Below are 16,211 nucleotides of genomic sequence, written 5' to 3' on the forward strand. Positions count from 1 at the left end.
CTTCCCACAGGTGACTTTAATTATAATACAGTTCTTAGTTGTGCATTCGCCATTCAAACTTTTACCTCTCAGTGACGCACACTGGCAATTGATCCAATATGATCATCTTCAGCTTTTCAGTGTCTGTTATTTCCACTCATTACGATGATTGTTATTTCAAATATTGAATGTCACACAGTGGGCTAAAAAAGATAGTTGTGACAGAGGATGCTCCTCACGTCTTCAACTCATACAGTGGATCACAATTTTGATACATTCTGTTTATGAACTTTTACAGAAACAATAACATCCAAAATATGTTACCTGCCCCTTTTTATCCCACATCTAATAATGAAGCTGAGAGCCTCAAGTGCATATTCAAAATGCAAATGATCAAAACCATCAGTGTTACCAATATGGAATATGTGCTGCATGCTTTTTTATGAGCCTGCAAGAACACCCCAGTCCAGGGCCACTCCCTAACTGAAATTCTGCAGACTCATTGGCAGCACATACTACTGGACCTCTTGCAGCCAGTGCCATAATAACAGATGTCGAGAAACAGCCCCCAATATGCGGTGGGTACCACTGTCTGAGACGACTCATATGGCCAATTCCCAGGATGGGTTCTGGGCATCATGACTGCCAAGTGGGACTACATGATGTTCAACACTGAAGCAAAAGGGGTGTGCCTAGTGGGAACGCAAATCAGCTCTGCCCTCATCTGCTGTCCAATCAGCTGGCAACAGCTCCACCACCTCAAATATTAACCCAAGCCATGTACTTTTCTAGTGTCTTTCCATCATGCTCTCTCCACATAGCAACTATGAGAATGACACCACTGATGTACACTACGGCATGGCATACCCTGTATCACAAACTTCTTCCACTGCCCAGGTGTTTGAAACTGTGAACACAACTCTGCCTTTGGAGGTGAGATGTTTGGGCATCTCTGATCTCCCCATCACCACTGGTGACAGATGTGCAGCCTCTTCTGGTGGAACCAATGGGCAACACACCCACCTACACTTCCCTTCATTTGGCTTGTTGTCTCGATCACTACCAAGACTGAATGACTCCAGGGGATAGGGATTATGTGTCTCACTTTGATAAGGACATCGATTCAACCACAGGAGAGATTGGTGTCAGTTAGTCACAGAGGTTGGGGAGCACGGCAACTCATGTTAGGCGATGCTCCCTCATACTCACCTGACCCCACCATCTACTAGCCAAAATGCTTTTATAAACAGCGGCCGGGATCCCCAATGACATATTGTTTGTTGAGTGTAGATTGTTGACATCATGAAACTTGGCTACTCTCTACTACATTGTACTTAGGATCACAATATGGATTATTAATTATTGTGCTGAAATGAGTTTGCAATGACTCATGGGCTTTCTGGTATTGTTCTTCCACCATCATGCTTGCTCACTCATGCTGTCCCATCTTGTTCTTGTTCTATGAACTATAACTTTTTTTGTGATTCTTTAATTGACCTCAGTGTCTTTCCTTCTTTACAGGAAGGCTTTTCACCAAATGCTCAAATGTATAGCAGTCTTTTTGCTGTGCCTGTTAGCAAACTCAGTATTTCCTCTATATGGTGAGTAGCAATCTATCCTTTTCAAAACTGGTTACTTTCGAAACTAAATTCTTTTACAAATTTTCTGTAGTTAATTTACACAGAATTGCATGAACACAGACATAGCAGTTAGTTTCACTTCAGGAAACTTCACACAAAAGATACTGTTAATCATTTCTCCCTATCTTTGCTTAAGGAGCATTACATCTGATAAATTTAAAACAATACCTTGTTGTTTATTACACATACATCCATTTGCAGGAATTATGCTATGGGGTATACTGAGTTGGACATTCCTGGGACTGTGGAAGGTAATCAAAGGCATCATGATAGCAGTGAACTACAGGAAAGTTATTGCGGATCACCTGCACCATGCTTGAAGTCTCCCTCTATGGCAATGACATCTTCCAGCAGGATAACTGTCCATGTTGCAAGGTCAGAATCATGCTACAGTGGTTTGAGGGGCAATATAGTGAACTCGCATTGATGTCTTTGCTAGTAAACACATCTGATGTGTACCCATTGGAACACATATTGGGTGCCAGCTGCGTGCCCATAAACCACCATCGTATAATTTGAGGGAATTGTTTGACCTGTGCATAGACATCTGGTGCCAAACACTTCTAGAATCCTGTCAAACACTTTTAGAATCCATGCCAAGCAGAGTCTCTGTTGTACTGTGTTCGAAAAGTGGAACATCACGCTGTTAAACAGGTGGTAATAATGTTTTGGCTCACTGGTGTATGTTGAGATTCAATGTCTCTCTGTATCATTGGCTTATTCCTTGCCTAAGCTACATTGGTGAAGCCCTGACTGTGGAAATGCCACTATTACAGTGATATTATGCATCACACTGATTTCTTGTTAATGCCTACAATGCGTAAGACATGACACCAACAACTGACAGCATCGGGCCACTGATTCAGCCACCACACCGCCTCCGCAATGCTGGTACCGTGCACATTTCAGCAATGCTGCTATCAGCTGTCGACAGCCTTGCTCACACCCAAACTTTAAGTGCGAGATGATATAGGTGCAGCCCTCTCAGCACTGACAAGTGAAAACACACTAATGGCAACCATGTAACAATGCATTCACTGAGAAAGTGCATGTTCCATTCTAACAATTCTACACATCTCAATTCATATAGAAATATCACAAACATGATTTATAAAACAAGAAAACAGAAATTAAGGAAGATTAGAGTGTAACACCCCATTGACGAGGAGGTAATTGAAGATGGAGCACTGGTTGGATTGAAAAAAGGATGGAAAGGAGAAATGAAAGTGTCCTTTCTGAAGAAACCTTCCTTGTTTTAACATTAAGTGATATAGAGAAATCATGGGAAACCCAAATCTGGAAAGATGGAGTGGAACTTGGACCTCACCCCTTGAGAATGTGAGTCCATTCTTGTAACAATGGTGCTACCTCAAACAACAATATCAAAATAATTAATTAGTCCTTGTTAAAGATACTCATAATGGTAGCAAATTTTAATCAACCTAGCCAATGGAAAAATCATAATTATTTTAATCAGAATACTGACTTTATTTCCAAATTCTGATAACTGAAGAGGTATTAAGGCTAAACTGATATAAGGTGTATTAAATTTTTCTACTATAGTACTTACCCATAAAGGTTTCTATCAGCCGTGCGGCCATTCTGTTATGATATGGTATAAGAGGAGAGAAGTTCTCTTTGCGGCCAAGGCTCATGGGGAATGAAAGATCAGGTAGAGTGATGGACTTCACATCTATTTCTAATTTATCCGATGGCCCACCAAATCTGTTAGCTAAATCAGAAGCTATTGACTGGTAACGAAAAGGCTGGAAAAAAAATTATTTAAATGTCAACAACATATTTACTAGGATAGAAACATCAGTAAAATGCTGGGAATATGATATCAACAACTTTAATTGTTTTCTCCAAGGCATACAGCAGCATTCACCAAGAAATTATGTACTGTGTACTGAAAGCAATTAGAGAGCTCAGAAGGATTCTAGGGTGCACACAGGCCCTGAGATGAACGTTAAATTAAAGAGGGAGGTTAAAACATGAATTACAGATAAAACTGACATCAAACAAGGGGGTGCAATATACGTACACTTTTCAACTTAATTATGGAGAAATTTATATAGGGCACAAACAAGGAAACAGAATGACAAAGAGTACTACTAAGTGAACAATGAATAGATGGATTATGCAAATGATAATAATGGCTGAAAATAAATAAGAGGTGAAAGAAAGTCTAAAGGAGTTCAGGTGGAATGCAGTAATGCTTGGATTCAATATTGGAGATGTAAAGAAAGATGTGATACAATTATTATCAAGGAAGTATGGTAAAACTGAATTGGACTGATGACACTGCACAGAACAAACAGGTTCAAACATCTGCTAAAAAAGACACTGTAGTGTCACAAAATTTTAACTATGACACATTTCTTCCACCTCTGCAACATCTGATAATGAGAACAAATAGTATGTATTTTACACTTTTGTTAATCTCTGTAAAGCATAAGACTGATTCGTTGCTTTGTTTTTTTGTGTTTTATGTGAACTGGATTAGGCTGTGTCTTATCAAATTCCATCCTTCGTAAATCAAAAATTGTCTGCAAAGCTTCCCATTATATGAATGCTTAGCACAAGCCAGCATTAGAAAGAGAACTGACTTCATTCAACAGTGCTATCATTGGGCATTATTTAGTTAATTGTTAAAAAAGTGGAAATAACTGACTTGTTTTCATATTCAGTTGCTGCTTGCATTCCTTTGTGGTGTGGTTGAGATGTTGTTCAGCTGTACTTGAGATTACGGTTTACTGCTATTGGAGCTACAGCTGAAACTTCATTCAGTTAAAGTGATTTATCTAGTGAAAGCACATACACAGTTTCAAGGAAAAAGTGTATCTGTTTTGAGATGGAGAAAAATAGTGATTTTTTAACTGAGTATTTTTAAGGATCATGTAGAAAGATGTTGGAAGAGATAAGAAAAAATTGCTTATCAATGTTTAAACAGCTATAAGCTCAGATAACAGATCTCATTAAAATAATAAACACCATTCTCCATATGAAAGCACCAACACAAATCTGGTCAATGAGCTAAATGAGTTTGCAGTTTTCAATCTATTAAGAGGAAACATTTATGACATTGATAGGTCATGTCGACCATAGACAACTTTAATTTTTGGGACTCAGGTCGCTCAGCCGAGCCGCCATGTTTATTCAGTCTGTTCTTATACCTTGTACTGTGCGCATGTGTATGATAATTGTCGAAATATATGTATGTGCAGATATTAGCGGGGACAGGTTATTCCGTATACCGCTATTCATATCCTGTTCCCATACTAGTGACCCCGAAGTTTCTACATCTTCCACGACTTCCACGCCGGGAGTTGTAAATCAACAGGTTATGCGCACACTGCCATGGCCACATCACCCAACGCTTTCTTTGAAGATTTGGAACCCCAACTACGCCCGCCAGTCCCCTTCCATCCTTCGCCAACGGCACACTCTCCATTACTCCATAGTGATTTGCGATCTCCAACCACGTTAACCTCAAACTTTGTTGTTCTACAATGGTCGAGCACTACACCGTTCACTCAAACAATGGACTTGGGTTTCGTGTCGCTGTACTGTGCTCGCCAACATGTGAAGTGTGAAGTGGATAATATTCAGAACTGTGTACCTACCAATTGTTCGTATAATGTTCAAAGCGATCTACATTCGCACACATTCTTTGACTCTCATCAGGCCACAACAACACTTACTGTCGTGCCGTGTGCAATGCCGCCATTTGTGCAAAACGCACCTGGCCACTATCAATCACATCCTGTTCTGAGTTTGCCTCATTTACAGACTAACGATGGACACTTTCGTGTACAAAATTCTCCTTGATCACCCCCCAGACCAGTTGCTCAATTTTTCGACCACATGGGTTCGAGTATATCTTTTGGCGTTTTGCCTTCCAGGAGTGTCTTACCACACCACAGTGATCTTCTGCAAGTTCAACTGGTAATTTATAGTCTGACCCCACAGGGCATGTTTTCATGCGCGTAGAACCCACACTTTTGTCACACAAGTTACTAACCCCCCCCCCCCTGCACCACCCCCACAATCGCAGGAGGGTCCGGTTCCGACCACTCACCCACTCGCCTCTCCCATATCTCCGCCTGTGGCTGCCACAGCAGACTTCTGTGTTATTTCTGAGGTGGGCAAATTCAAATCAGTACCTGTAACCTACGGTCCAGTTTACGGGACCTCTACACATATCGCACAACAGCTCATTCTGAGGGTACCGACCATGCCAGCCGCATCGTGTTTTCGTGACACGTCAAGGACAATGCAACCCACCATTGCTACGGATGTTCTTGCCAGTAATGCACCCACACCTACTGCGCCGGCCTGCTGTACGGCCTCTCCTGCCATGGACCAGCCGGTTTTCCAAGGGACACTGAAGCCGCCTTCATTCCCTCCCCCAGATCGTCTGCCGAAGCTGCCAGCTTTATACGAAGACAACCCTGTATCATGGTTTGCGCTTGTCGAGCATCTTTTTGAGTTGCATCACACGTCCAACAACAACCCTAATTCCTTTGTCTCGTCACGCACCTCCATGAGCACTCGGACTTAATTTGCAATTTACTCCTGTTGCACCGCGTCCACTGAAGTATGAGTTCGAGAAGAAAACGATCATGGCACGACTCGCCTGCTCACTAAAAGCATTAATCATCAATATCTTGCACGAGGAACACCTGGGGGACTGAATTCCATCACAACTCTGGTGCCACCTTCGGTTACTTGTGAGTAAGCACACCATGCCGGATGTCACTCTGTGGGCAGTGTGGTCTGCCAAATTGCCTACTGACCTACAGGTCCACCTGCTACCGCACTCCTTCGAGTCAATCGGCTCTCGTCTCCGCATCGCAGACCAATTGTAATCATTGCTACGACAACACCAACCAGATCACGACTCACCGCTAGTTGGCACAACTGCCCCTGCTTAGCGGCCGTCTTCTGTCAGAAGCAGTGCTCACTCTGCCTCTGCGTCTTCTACATCGCCTGGCACTATCCCCTCACTCTCTCCACCATCCGAGCACTCCAGGATCACCCACGCACCATACGCACTGGTATACATGCCGGAACAAATCAACGAGGACAAGCCTCCTCCACTGCTGCAGTCACCACCACCACCGCCCCGTGCCCATCTGTACTGCTGGTACCACAAGACATTCAGCGATAATGCCAAGAAGTGCCAATTACCTTGCCAGCACCCAAACACTGACTGCAGGACCTAAACGACACCGAGTCCTGAGGGGAACCTCACAGACGTCCTCATACATTGCACTCTGTCCACTCGTGCACCTGGCCGAGTGGTCGTTTGTACGTGACTGACATTTCATCATGGCTCGTTTTCCTAGTCAACACTGGTGCCGACATGTCTGTCATACCTACATCGATGGCTCCCCCCGTCTTTTCACTGATGAAGTCACTTCTACGAGCTGTCAACGCATCAACGTTACAAACCTCAGGCTCTGTTAAAGTTACGGTGCACCTATTTCCTTCTCTGTGTTTTCCGTGGACTTTCCACATTGCTGACATCGATGAACCAATTCTCCGTATGGATTTTTTGAACCATTACAAACTCGCTCCGAATGTAGTTCAGGGCTCAGTGCTACACAATCCCACTAACATTTATATACTGTGCTTCTGCACTTATGTTCCATGTTCTGTTTCTCTCGTGACATGTGAGTTGGTACGCGAATGCTCCACCCTCATGGGTGACATTGTGACATGCGTCACTAACCTGCGGTCAGAATACAAATCGGCGGCACAACTCCACCGGGAAAATGATGAGCCAAAACAACAAATAGCACACATTTACAATGAGATCATGGCTTGTACCTCGCTGCTGAAACTGCAATCCCCACAGTCCCGCCACCTAATCATGTTTCTCCAGCAGACACCAGCTCGGACACTCATCAGGTTAGTCCAAAAACATTAATTGCGTGTGATGATTCACGTCAGAACCCCGCATCCCCGAAGTGCTTGCCACGTTCACTGCCATGTGTGTCAGACAGTGCTTCTAATAACACTCATGAGCGGAATGCAACCACACGCACCACATGGTCAGCCACCCCACGTGTTGATAAACATTCCCCCTCTCTCGTGTGGCAGCCACGTGACTCGGCGACCATCGCTGTTCCACGCACGATGCCAACACTGCTCTCGCCCATGCCAGGTACCAAGTGCAAGGCTGACAGCAGACAGTAGCCGTGCATTCCGACCCACTCCGCGCTGCGCACGCAGCCACCCTCTCCAAACAAGTTCACATCGTGCTCACGTATTAGGCATGTGACTTCCTTGCTGCCTTTTTGCACTCGCACTAATGGCTACATCTTGTTGCACCCTACTCATCCAAAAACTTCACGTCAGGACATTGATCAGTCTCATGTACAGACCTCAGTTTCTTCCATCACTGACGGAACGACACACAAGATAGTTATCACTGCCGGCCCTTCTATTGGGCACAACGTTAGATGCCTTAACCCTATTAAGTTCCGCACAGAGCCCAGCAGCAAATTAACAGACTGTTGGAGGCAGTTATCCTGCAACCGTCAGACAGCAACTGGTCTTCACCGATCCACCTCATCCTCAAACTACAGAGGTTTAAATGCTCTTACTGTCATGGACAATTACCCCATGCCTAACATAAATGATTTCACTCATATGTTATCGGGCGCTACAAACTTCAGTGTTATTGACTGTAAATGTGCCTACCATCAGATTCCCATAGCGCCAGATAACAACCCTAAAACGGCTATAATCACGCCGTTTGGTTTGTTCCAATACAACTTCATGCCATTAGGCCTAAACACCACGGTGCACACATGGCGGCATTCCACTGACTCCCTCTTATGACAGTTTGAGTTTTGCTTCACATATCTGGACAACAAACTCATTTTAAACACGTCAGCTGAGGAACATGAAAATCATTTATCCGTGGTCCTCCAGACCTTGAACTCCAACGGCATCAAGGTCAACAAAGAAAAATTCCAGTTGCATCAGCCTTCCATCACTTTCTTGGGTTACACCGTCTCCACCAACAGAATACAGGCTCCCAAATCTTTTGTGCATGCCATCATTCACTGCCGCACCCAGCTACTTACAAAGAACTCTGTTTCCTGGGCACAATAAAGTACTACCGTCATCACCTGCCTTTTGCCGCCACCATGCAGGCCCCCCTGACAGATTCACTGTCGAGTAAACAGACTTCAGGACTCAAAACCATTCGCTGGACTGCACCTATGCTGGAGGCTTTCAATGCATTAAAGACTTCTGTAACTCGCACTGTTGACACTCACCCACCCCGACTCCTTGGCCGAGTTGTTCATCACTACGGACGCCAGTGACATGACAGTGCAATGCTACTACAGCAACGCAAGGCAGACAGGGTTTCCCCTCTTCATTTCTTCTTTAAAAAACTATCAACAGCTCAGAAGAAATACTCCACTTTCGATAGAGAACTCCTTGCAGTCTACGAGGCCATCAAACACTTCTGCCCCGACGTGGAGGGTCCCTCGTTCTTCATCCTCACGGATCACAAACCACTCACAGACGCTTTCTGCAACCTCATCCCAAGGACCCACCACCTCGGCGTTTCCGTCACTTTGATCTAGTCTCCCAATTCACGACCAACGTTCGCTACATCAAAGGCACGGAAAACATCATCGCAGATTTTTTTTGTGGATCAATACTATTTCATGCATCATTGACTTATTCAAACTGGCCACCCTACAAGCCTCCGACGAGGAATCTCAAGCTCTCCTCAAGGACCCTCAAACATCCTTTGCATTTACTAAAGCTAAATTCCCCAGCATTGTGGACGAGGTGTGGTGCGACTCTTCTCTGAGAATTTCGTTTGGAAAAATATAAAACGGGACGATCAGACCTGGGCACACAGCTGCGTCCCCTGCCAATGTAACAAAATCAGTTGCCACACCACCCCACCACTGGGCAAGTTCGGCATACCTCCAGGATGAATTCGTCATGTACATATCAATCTTATCGGTCTTCATCCACCGTCGGAGGGCCACAGATACATTCTATCCACAATTGACCGCACGTCCCGCTGGGTAGAGGCAGTCCCCTTACCTAACATCACTGCCGAGACCATGGCCAAGGGTTTTATCTCCTCATGGATTGCTAGGTTCGTTGTCTGACCACCATCACCACTGACCAGGGTTGGCAGTTTGAGTATTCCCTGTTCACCATTTTATGTAACGTATGTGACATAAAGAAAATTCACACCACAGCCTACCACCCACAAAGCAATGGGTTAGTGGAAAGGTGGCACCGCACTCTAAAAACGGCACTCAGGTGCCACGACTGCCTCTGGTCCAAGGCACTTCCATGGGTACTGCTAGGCCCAACTTACAGGGAACTATCTCAGAATTCATTTTTCGGGAGAACTCCATCCTACCAGGGAAATTCATTCAGCCTCAAGTACCTGAAGACTTCCCCACCTTCCTCCACCTATTAGCCACTCCCCGCCGGACACTTAAGCACCAACCGCTCTCAGCACATGCTCCCATGTAATACTGAGAGACAATTTGGTCCAACAACCTCTGCAACCACCTTATCTTGGCCAAAGTCCTCCGGCAGAGCAATACAACTTTCGACATCATCATCGAAGACAGTCCGCAAACTGTTTCGTTACACTGACTCAAACCAGCATTCATGGACCCCAACGTCCCTCTGCTGCCTCAGTTTCATTCTCCTAACGACTCTTCCACCAGTCTCCCTCCCGTCGTGAAGTCCGACAATGTTTCTCCTCTGGTCACCACGCTGTGCAGATATTAATGGGGACAGTTTATTCCATGTACCACTATTCGTATCCTGTTCCCATACACTCATTAAAACATTAACCATCATATCACTGTTTACCAGTGCCAACATTATTTATTTGTAGCTTATGGAATTTTGGGATTGCATGTCGACATCTTATCACAATATTTAAGCTGACAACCATTCAGCCATCTTCAGAAGTGAGTTGTTTACACTGGAGACTGCTAATGCATGTCAATAAGTTGATGTCAAAATTTCTTGTGGAGGTACATGCACATAGGTCATGGCAGTGTGAGCACCTTCTGTAAAGTTTAGCATCGAATATTGCTCTATCTATGGTGCACAGGCACCTGCATAAAGATGGTACTGCACATATGCACTCTGTGAGAATGCGGACCAATAAAGTTAAAATTTCAAATGTCAGATTAATAATCTTGCAATCTCCAGTGTAAAATACTCACCTGAAGGTGGCAGAATTGTCATCAACCAAAATATCGTGGCAAGCTGTTGACATCATCTAGCTGCAATCTTTAAACTTCGTGAAATGCTCATTACACTGGAGAAACTTTAAGAATCACATTATTTATTTGGTTTATATAGAGTCTTTGAAAGAGAAAAAACCACTGAAGCTTCTGCGGAAAAAGTAACTGAGGTAATCTGAACACTAACTTTGCTTACTCTGTTAATTTGGAGTAAATTGAATAAGTTGTTAATGACTTCAGTGTGGGTATGTTGTGGATTATTCAGATAAAGCAGCTCCATTAAGGATCACCTGCAATACAACTCCAAGTGTTATGAAGCAACCCAAATTCAATACTTTGACGGACTGCTGAAATTAATACATTACACCAAGATGATGTTTTGAGAATGAGTGTGTAGCACCACAAATTCAAGGAGCAGACTACACATGGATCAAAATGCTATTACAGTTTGAAGAAAACATTCATGTCACAAAACATTCAACAAGGGAAAAATTAAGAGCCTATAATGCTACATGTCCTACAACATTGCATGCAGTGGAAAGCTGGAGTACAATTGAGGAAGAGAGACACGAAGTGATAATATTCAAGCAGAAGAAAGTCAAAAAGATATGGAGGCCAATTAAGAGAGAACAAAGATACAGAATATGTAGCAACATAAAAATCAATGTAACAATCTGATATTGTAAGGACCTATAGGAATACAGCAATCAGTCGCAATGCCGTTGGTTTTTTATTATTCTTGCATATCCATATTTCGGCTATAAATAGCCATCTTCAGTGCATTTGGGTGAGTTATAATCCAATGAACTCCCAGCAGTACATGTCACCATATGACTTTACTAGTCATGTGGTCACTTGTACTGTTGGAAGTTTGTTGGATTATAACTCTCTCAATTGCAATGAAGATGGCTATTTATAGCTGAAATCTGGATATGCAAGAATAATAAGAAAGCAATGGTATTGAAACAGATTGCTGCATTCCTATCCTCCCTTTGCTTAGTACAGTGGTTTTATATGGAATCAGAGTTAATCTGATATTGCTCAGAAGCTGAGAGGAAACAAAGTGAGGTGTCTACTGTACAAAGCAAGAATGGGAGAGGAGAGATAGAAGAGCAGTAAGTAAGGAAACCCAGTTGGCTGAAGAACCATTGGATGACCAAGACTGATGAAATAAGAACAATCTGAGAGAACTAAGAATGCATAACATAATACAACAAGAAGCAGTAGACACATGTGCACATGTGTCCGCTCACACACTCACACACACATGCACACACACACAAGACAATAAGATGGATGTTGCTAGCAATGCCAGTGCTTGTCATTAATCACCGAAAAACAGACATTTATTTATGTGTGTTACTATTGTTTACAATGGAAGTTACACCTCCTGCAGGTAAGTGTTAGATATTCCACCTGTCTGTTAACTGAACATGTGATCCATGTCTGATCATTACAGGAATTTATTGCTGTAAGTGAAACATATGTAAGACTATGCTCAATTTAAAAAATGCAAGTTGGAAAGCAGAGCTATCTTCCACTCATTAAAAAAGCAAACAATAAATAAAGGACTCTCAGATGCACACACTAAAGATTGTTATAATTAATGTTAGCAATTTGAAAAATTAATTCACTTTAAACTCACCAGATAATTTGTTGGTAGGTTGAACACAATTCTGTTGTCTATTCCTTTAGGCACAAACAATGGCTCTGCAATGCGATCAAACATAAGAAGAATGTTCCAAGGATTACTGAATGATATGGAACTCGACTGTGTTTGTGTGAGGTTCAGCCGACCTCTACCTGGTATGTTCAAGCCCAGCGATAAAGTCTGTGTTTGAGACAGCTGCTGTGTCTGAAAGAAAACAACAACAAATGTAATGAATATCTAGTACCTCTAATAGAAAGTGGTACTGGCAGCTGTAATATGGGGAATTCTGCTTCACAACTTAGAATGATCTATAAAGGACTTTTTTCATATACACCAATCAAGGCAATGAATAATTATATCACATTATTTAGTCACACATTTTTAATCCAATTTTCGTATGTCACTAAAATTTCATACAAAATATATTACATAATTCTGCTTCACAACTTAGAATGATCTATAAAGGACTTTTTTCATATACACCAATCGAGGCAATGAATAATTATATCACATTATTTAGTCACACATTTTTAATCGAGTTTTTGCATGTCACAAAAATTTCATACAAAATATATTACATTCTATTATTTGGAGTGTCACCTTTAGTGACCAAAGTATGCAGTTGTAACATCCACCTACAAAAATGACAATAGGAGAATAAATTCCAATTATACATCCATTTCACTTTTCAGTATTTCCAATGATTACTGAGAAAGAAGCTTGGCATCACATATTATTCTCTGCTGAATAACCATTTATGATATCACAAATGAAGTTCTGACAGAGATGACCTCAAAGCTGAGTCTCCGTCTTTCATAGGCAGCACAGTTCCGAGTGGACCAATTGAGTTTGTGTCCAAACTTAACTGAAAGTTTAGGGCTACCAAAATCTCTCTTTTAATTTTCCAAAACACCCAGTTTCAAGTTCCAGTTTTACACTTTTAATCTGTCTGGAAATTTAATTATGTTTATCTTCAACATAGCATAACTCTTTATTTTTTACTCCAATCTTTTGCCCTGAATATATCTCCCTTTCTTTTTCTTGCAGATACAAAACTACACCACATATAGATTTGTCAAAGCTAACAATCACTTGCAAGTAACATGGAAGAAGGTAGTATGCGTGTGTCTACACCACATATAGATTTGTCAAAGCTAACAATCACTTGCAAATAATGTGGAAGAAGGTAGTATGCGTGTGTGTGTGTGTGTGTGTGTGTGTGTGTGTGTGTGTGTAATTGAGAGACAAAAGAAAGTGATTGCCTTGTGGTATACCAAACACTGTGCTGTTAAGGAAGTGGCACATTTCATTTCACAAATGTATTGTTACACACTGGACAACATGTTTCAAACAGTGGTAGTAGCTATCTTGATCTACAAGGAATAGATATTATATTTCCAGCTAAAAGACAATCACAATAGGCCAGTACTATAAATTTCTTCACTGTCTTGTGGCTACAAATGCATTGCTATGGGGGATGAATGGCTGCAGGATGTTAATGCTTGTCTTTCCCAGCCTACCACATCATTAACACTCCCCTGGAATAGCATCATAAAGTTATTAGTAACATAGCTACCTCAAATAAACTGCTGCTCATTCCTGCCAAAAAAATTGCTCTGTTACAGTGAGAAAAGGCACCCCACCAATAGGTTACAGGAGGGCTCAAAATATATTATCTGATTAGATAAAAATGTTTCTGCAGGTACATGGAATGTGGCGAGATAAAAAATTTTCTCTAGATACATGAAAGATATGTTGCTCCATATTCATTACAGGACGCAAAAACCCATCCAGGACTGTCAAGAAGAGGTAGTATAAATTGGAGGAGACTTTCTTGTGTCTCTGACAGGGGCAGCTTCTGAGGTAGTGCTGCTGTGCCGAAAGAAAGAAAGAAAGAAAGAGAAATCTATAAGAATTGCATGTAGAACATTGTTTTGGAGTATGTATTTTCTGATTTGAAAAGGCGTGTTTTGCTGCGCGCGCTCTCATGGTGGTTTTCTGAAGCTTGGAGCCAACTGCAGACTAGCACCGTCTGCTCTCATAAGCACTGTGTGAAAGGCTCGGCCATTGGTTTCTACATGCTTCTTATGGCGGTGAATGAAGCCACAGCTGGTCTGGCTCAGAGCTTTACGTTCCTTCCACCAGAGAGCAACACAGTGTAGAACTACAGAAGTATGATCTGCCATCTAGCAATTATGTTAGAATACATCGGGATGCAAACTTCTCGTAGCCCAGTTCTATAATCTTTCTGCAAGTTCATGCTAGAGCAGTTTCTGGCACAGTTCCATTTTCTTCACTGATTCTACAGGATGAACTTTATGACACATTCAACAAGACTGTTAAAAATTTTTGAAACTGCTACTAATGATGACATTAGAAGCTGAATGATGCTTTTCGACACTCAAGAGAAGTAAAACATTTCTGTGAAACACCTTGAAAAAAGAACGACTGAATGCATTATGGGTGCTATCCTGTGAAAAGTAATTCAAGTGTAAAATTGAAGATTTCAATTTGAGAGTGACAGAGTTATTTGCCAACAAGGAATGGATTTCCAATACCATTCCTACTAAATATTTTGAAGCTGTCTTCCCAAAGTCTTGGAGTTGCTGCTTTTGGTGATTGGAGTGTCTTTAGTTTTAAATATCTGCAATTTGATTATATTTGCTTCTCAAAATCCAGATTGCAAGTTTGAATAATTTATACATGCTCTATTATTTCCAGTACTGGCACACATGTTGTAGTGGACACTTTTTTGGCAGTAAACCAAATGAGGAGTTCTAGCTGTCGAGGGGAGAAGAGCAGATAGGAGGACAAGCCACACCTCCCTCTCACAAGGATGGCAGCCTACGCCAATGTTCTGTGTTCCTGCAAAGGCAGAACCGATGTAATAATGGACATATCAATCGCTGATTCTTTCAGGTGTTGTGAGATTCGTATTCAAACCCTGTGTGTGTGTGTGTGTGTGTGTGAATTCCTAAGGGACGGAACTGCTGAGGTCATCAGTCCCTAGAGTTATACACTACTTAAACTAACTTATGCTAAGAACAACACGCACGCACGCACGCACACACACACACACACACACACACACACACACACACACACACACCTATGCCTGAGGGAGGACTCAAACCTCCGGCGGGAGGGGGCATGCGATCCGTGACATGGCGCCTCAAACCACGTGGCCTTGAACCCTGTGAGAGAGCAAGATTGCTGTCTGCACAAATTTTAAAGTAAGAAAAGGAAACAACCATCAAGCACAACTCAAAGCAAAGTGGAGCACAGAAATTATTCGGTAACGGGTAGAACGCAATTGTTAGTTGAGATTTGCAGTGTCGTTAATGTGGTAGTTCAGGCTTTATCTCCACCAGTATCTTAAGCAACCATACATCAAAACACCCCCTACTTACATCTGCCACATACAATTGACCGCAGTGAAGAATTGTGCTGCTGATATGTGTGCGCTCACGTGCATACGTGTGTATGAGAGAGATTTTCGGAGTTAGTGTTATGTTTTATACCTCATGCAGACATGGCAACCTCTCTCTCTCTCTCTCTCTCTCTCTCTCTCTCTCTCTCTTATACAAACACTTCTTATCATGTTCTCCAGGAATATATCAAACTCTCACTGTGCTTAAGAAGGGTGCTGTTGTAATAAATGTTTATTTCTGTTTCTGTATA

General features: G+C 42.3%; 1 protein-coding gene across 1 annotated transcript in view; it reads right to left on the reverse strand.

Annotated features, from left to right (window-relative positions):
* Positions 1-16,211, reverse strand: part of LOC126204000 (phenoloxidase 2-like) — a 274,659-nt gene that overhangs the window by 240,489 nt on the left and 17,959 nt on the right. The window contains exons 2-3 of the mRNA XM_049938431.1: positions 12,525-12,734; positions 3,190-3,385 (exon numbers count right to left, since the gene is read on the reverse strand). Of these exons, the coding sequence (XP_049794388.1) occupies positions 3,190-3,385; positions 12,525-12,734 (406 nt within the window). The remainder of the gene's footprint in view (positions 1-3,189; positions 3,386-12,524; positions 12,735-16,211) is intronic.

This window comes from Schistocerca nitens, chromosome 9 (genome assembly GCF_023898315.1).
Source record: "Schistocerca nitens isolate TAMUIC-IGC-003100 chromosome 9, iqSchNite1.1, whole genome shotgun sequence".
NCBI classification, from domain to species: Eukaryota; Metazoa; Arthropoda; class Insecta; order Orthoptera; family Acrididae; genus Schistocerca; species Schistocerca nitens.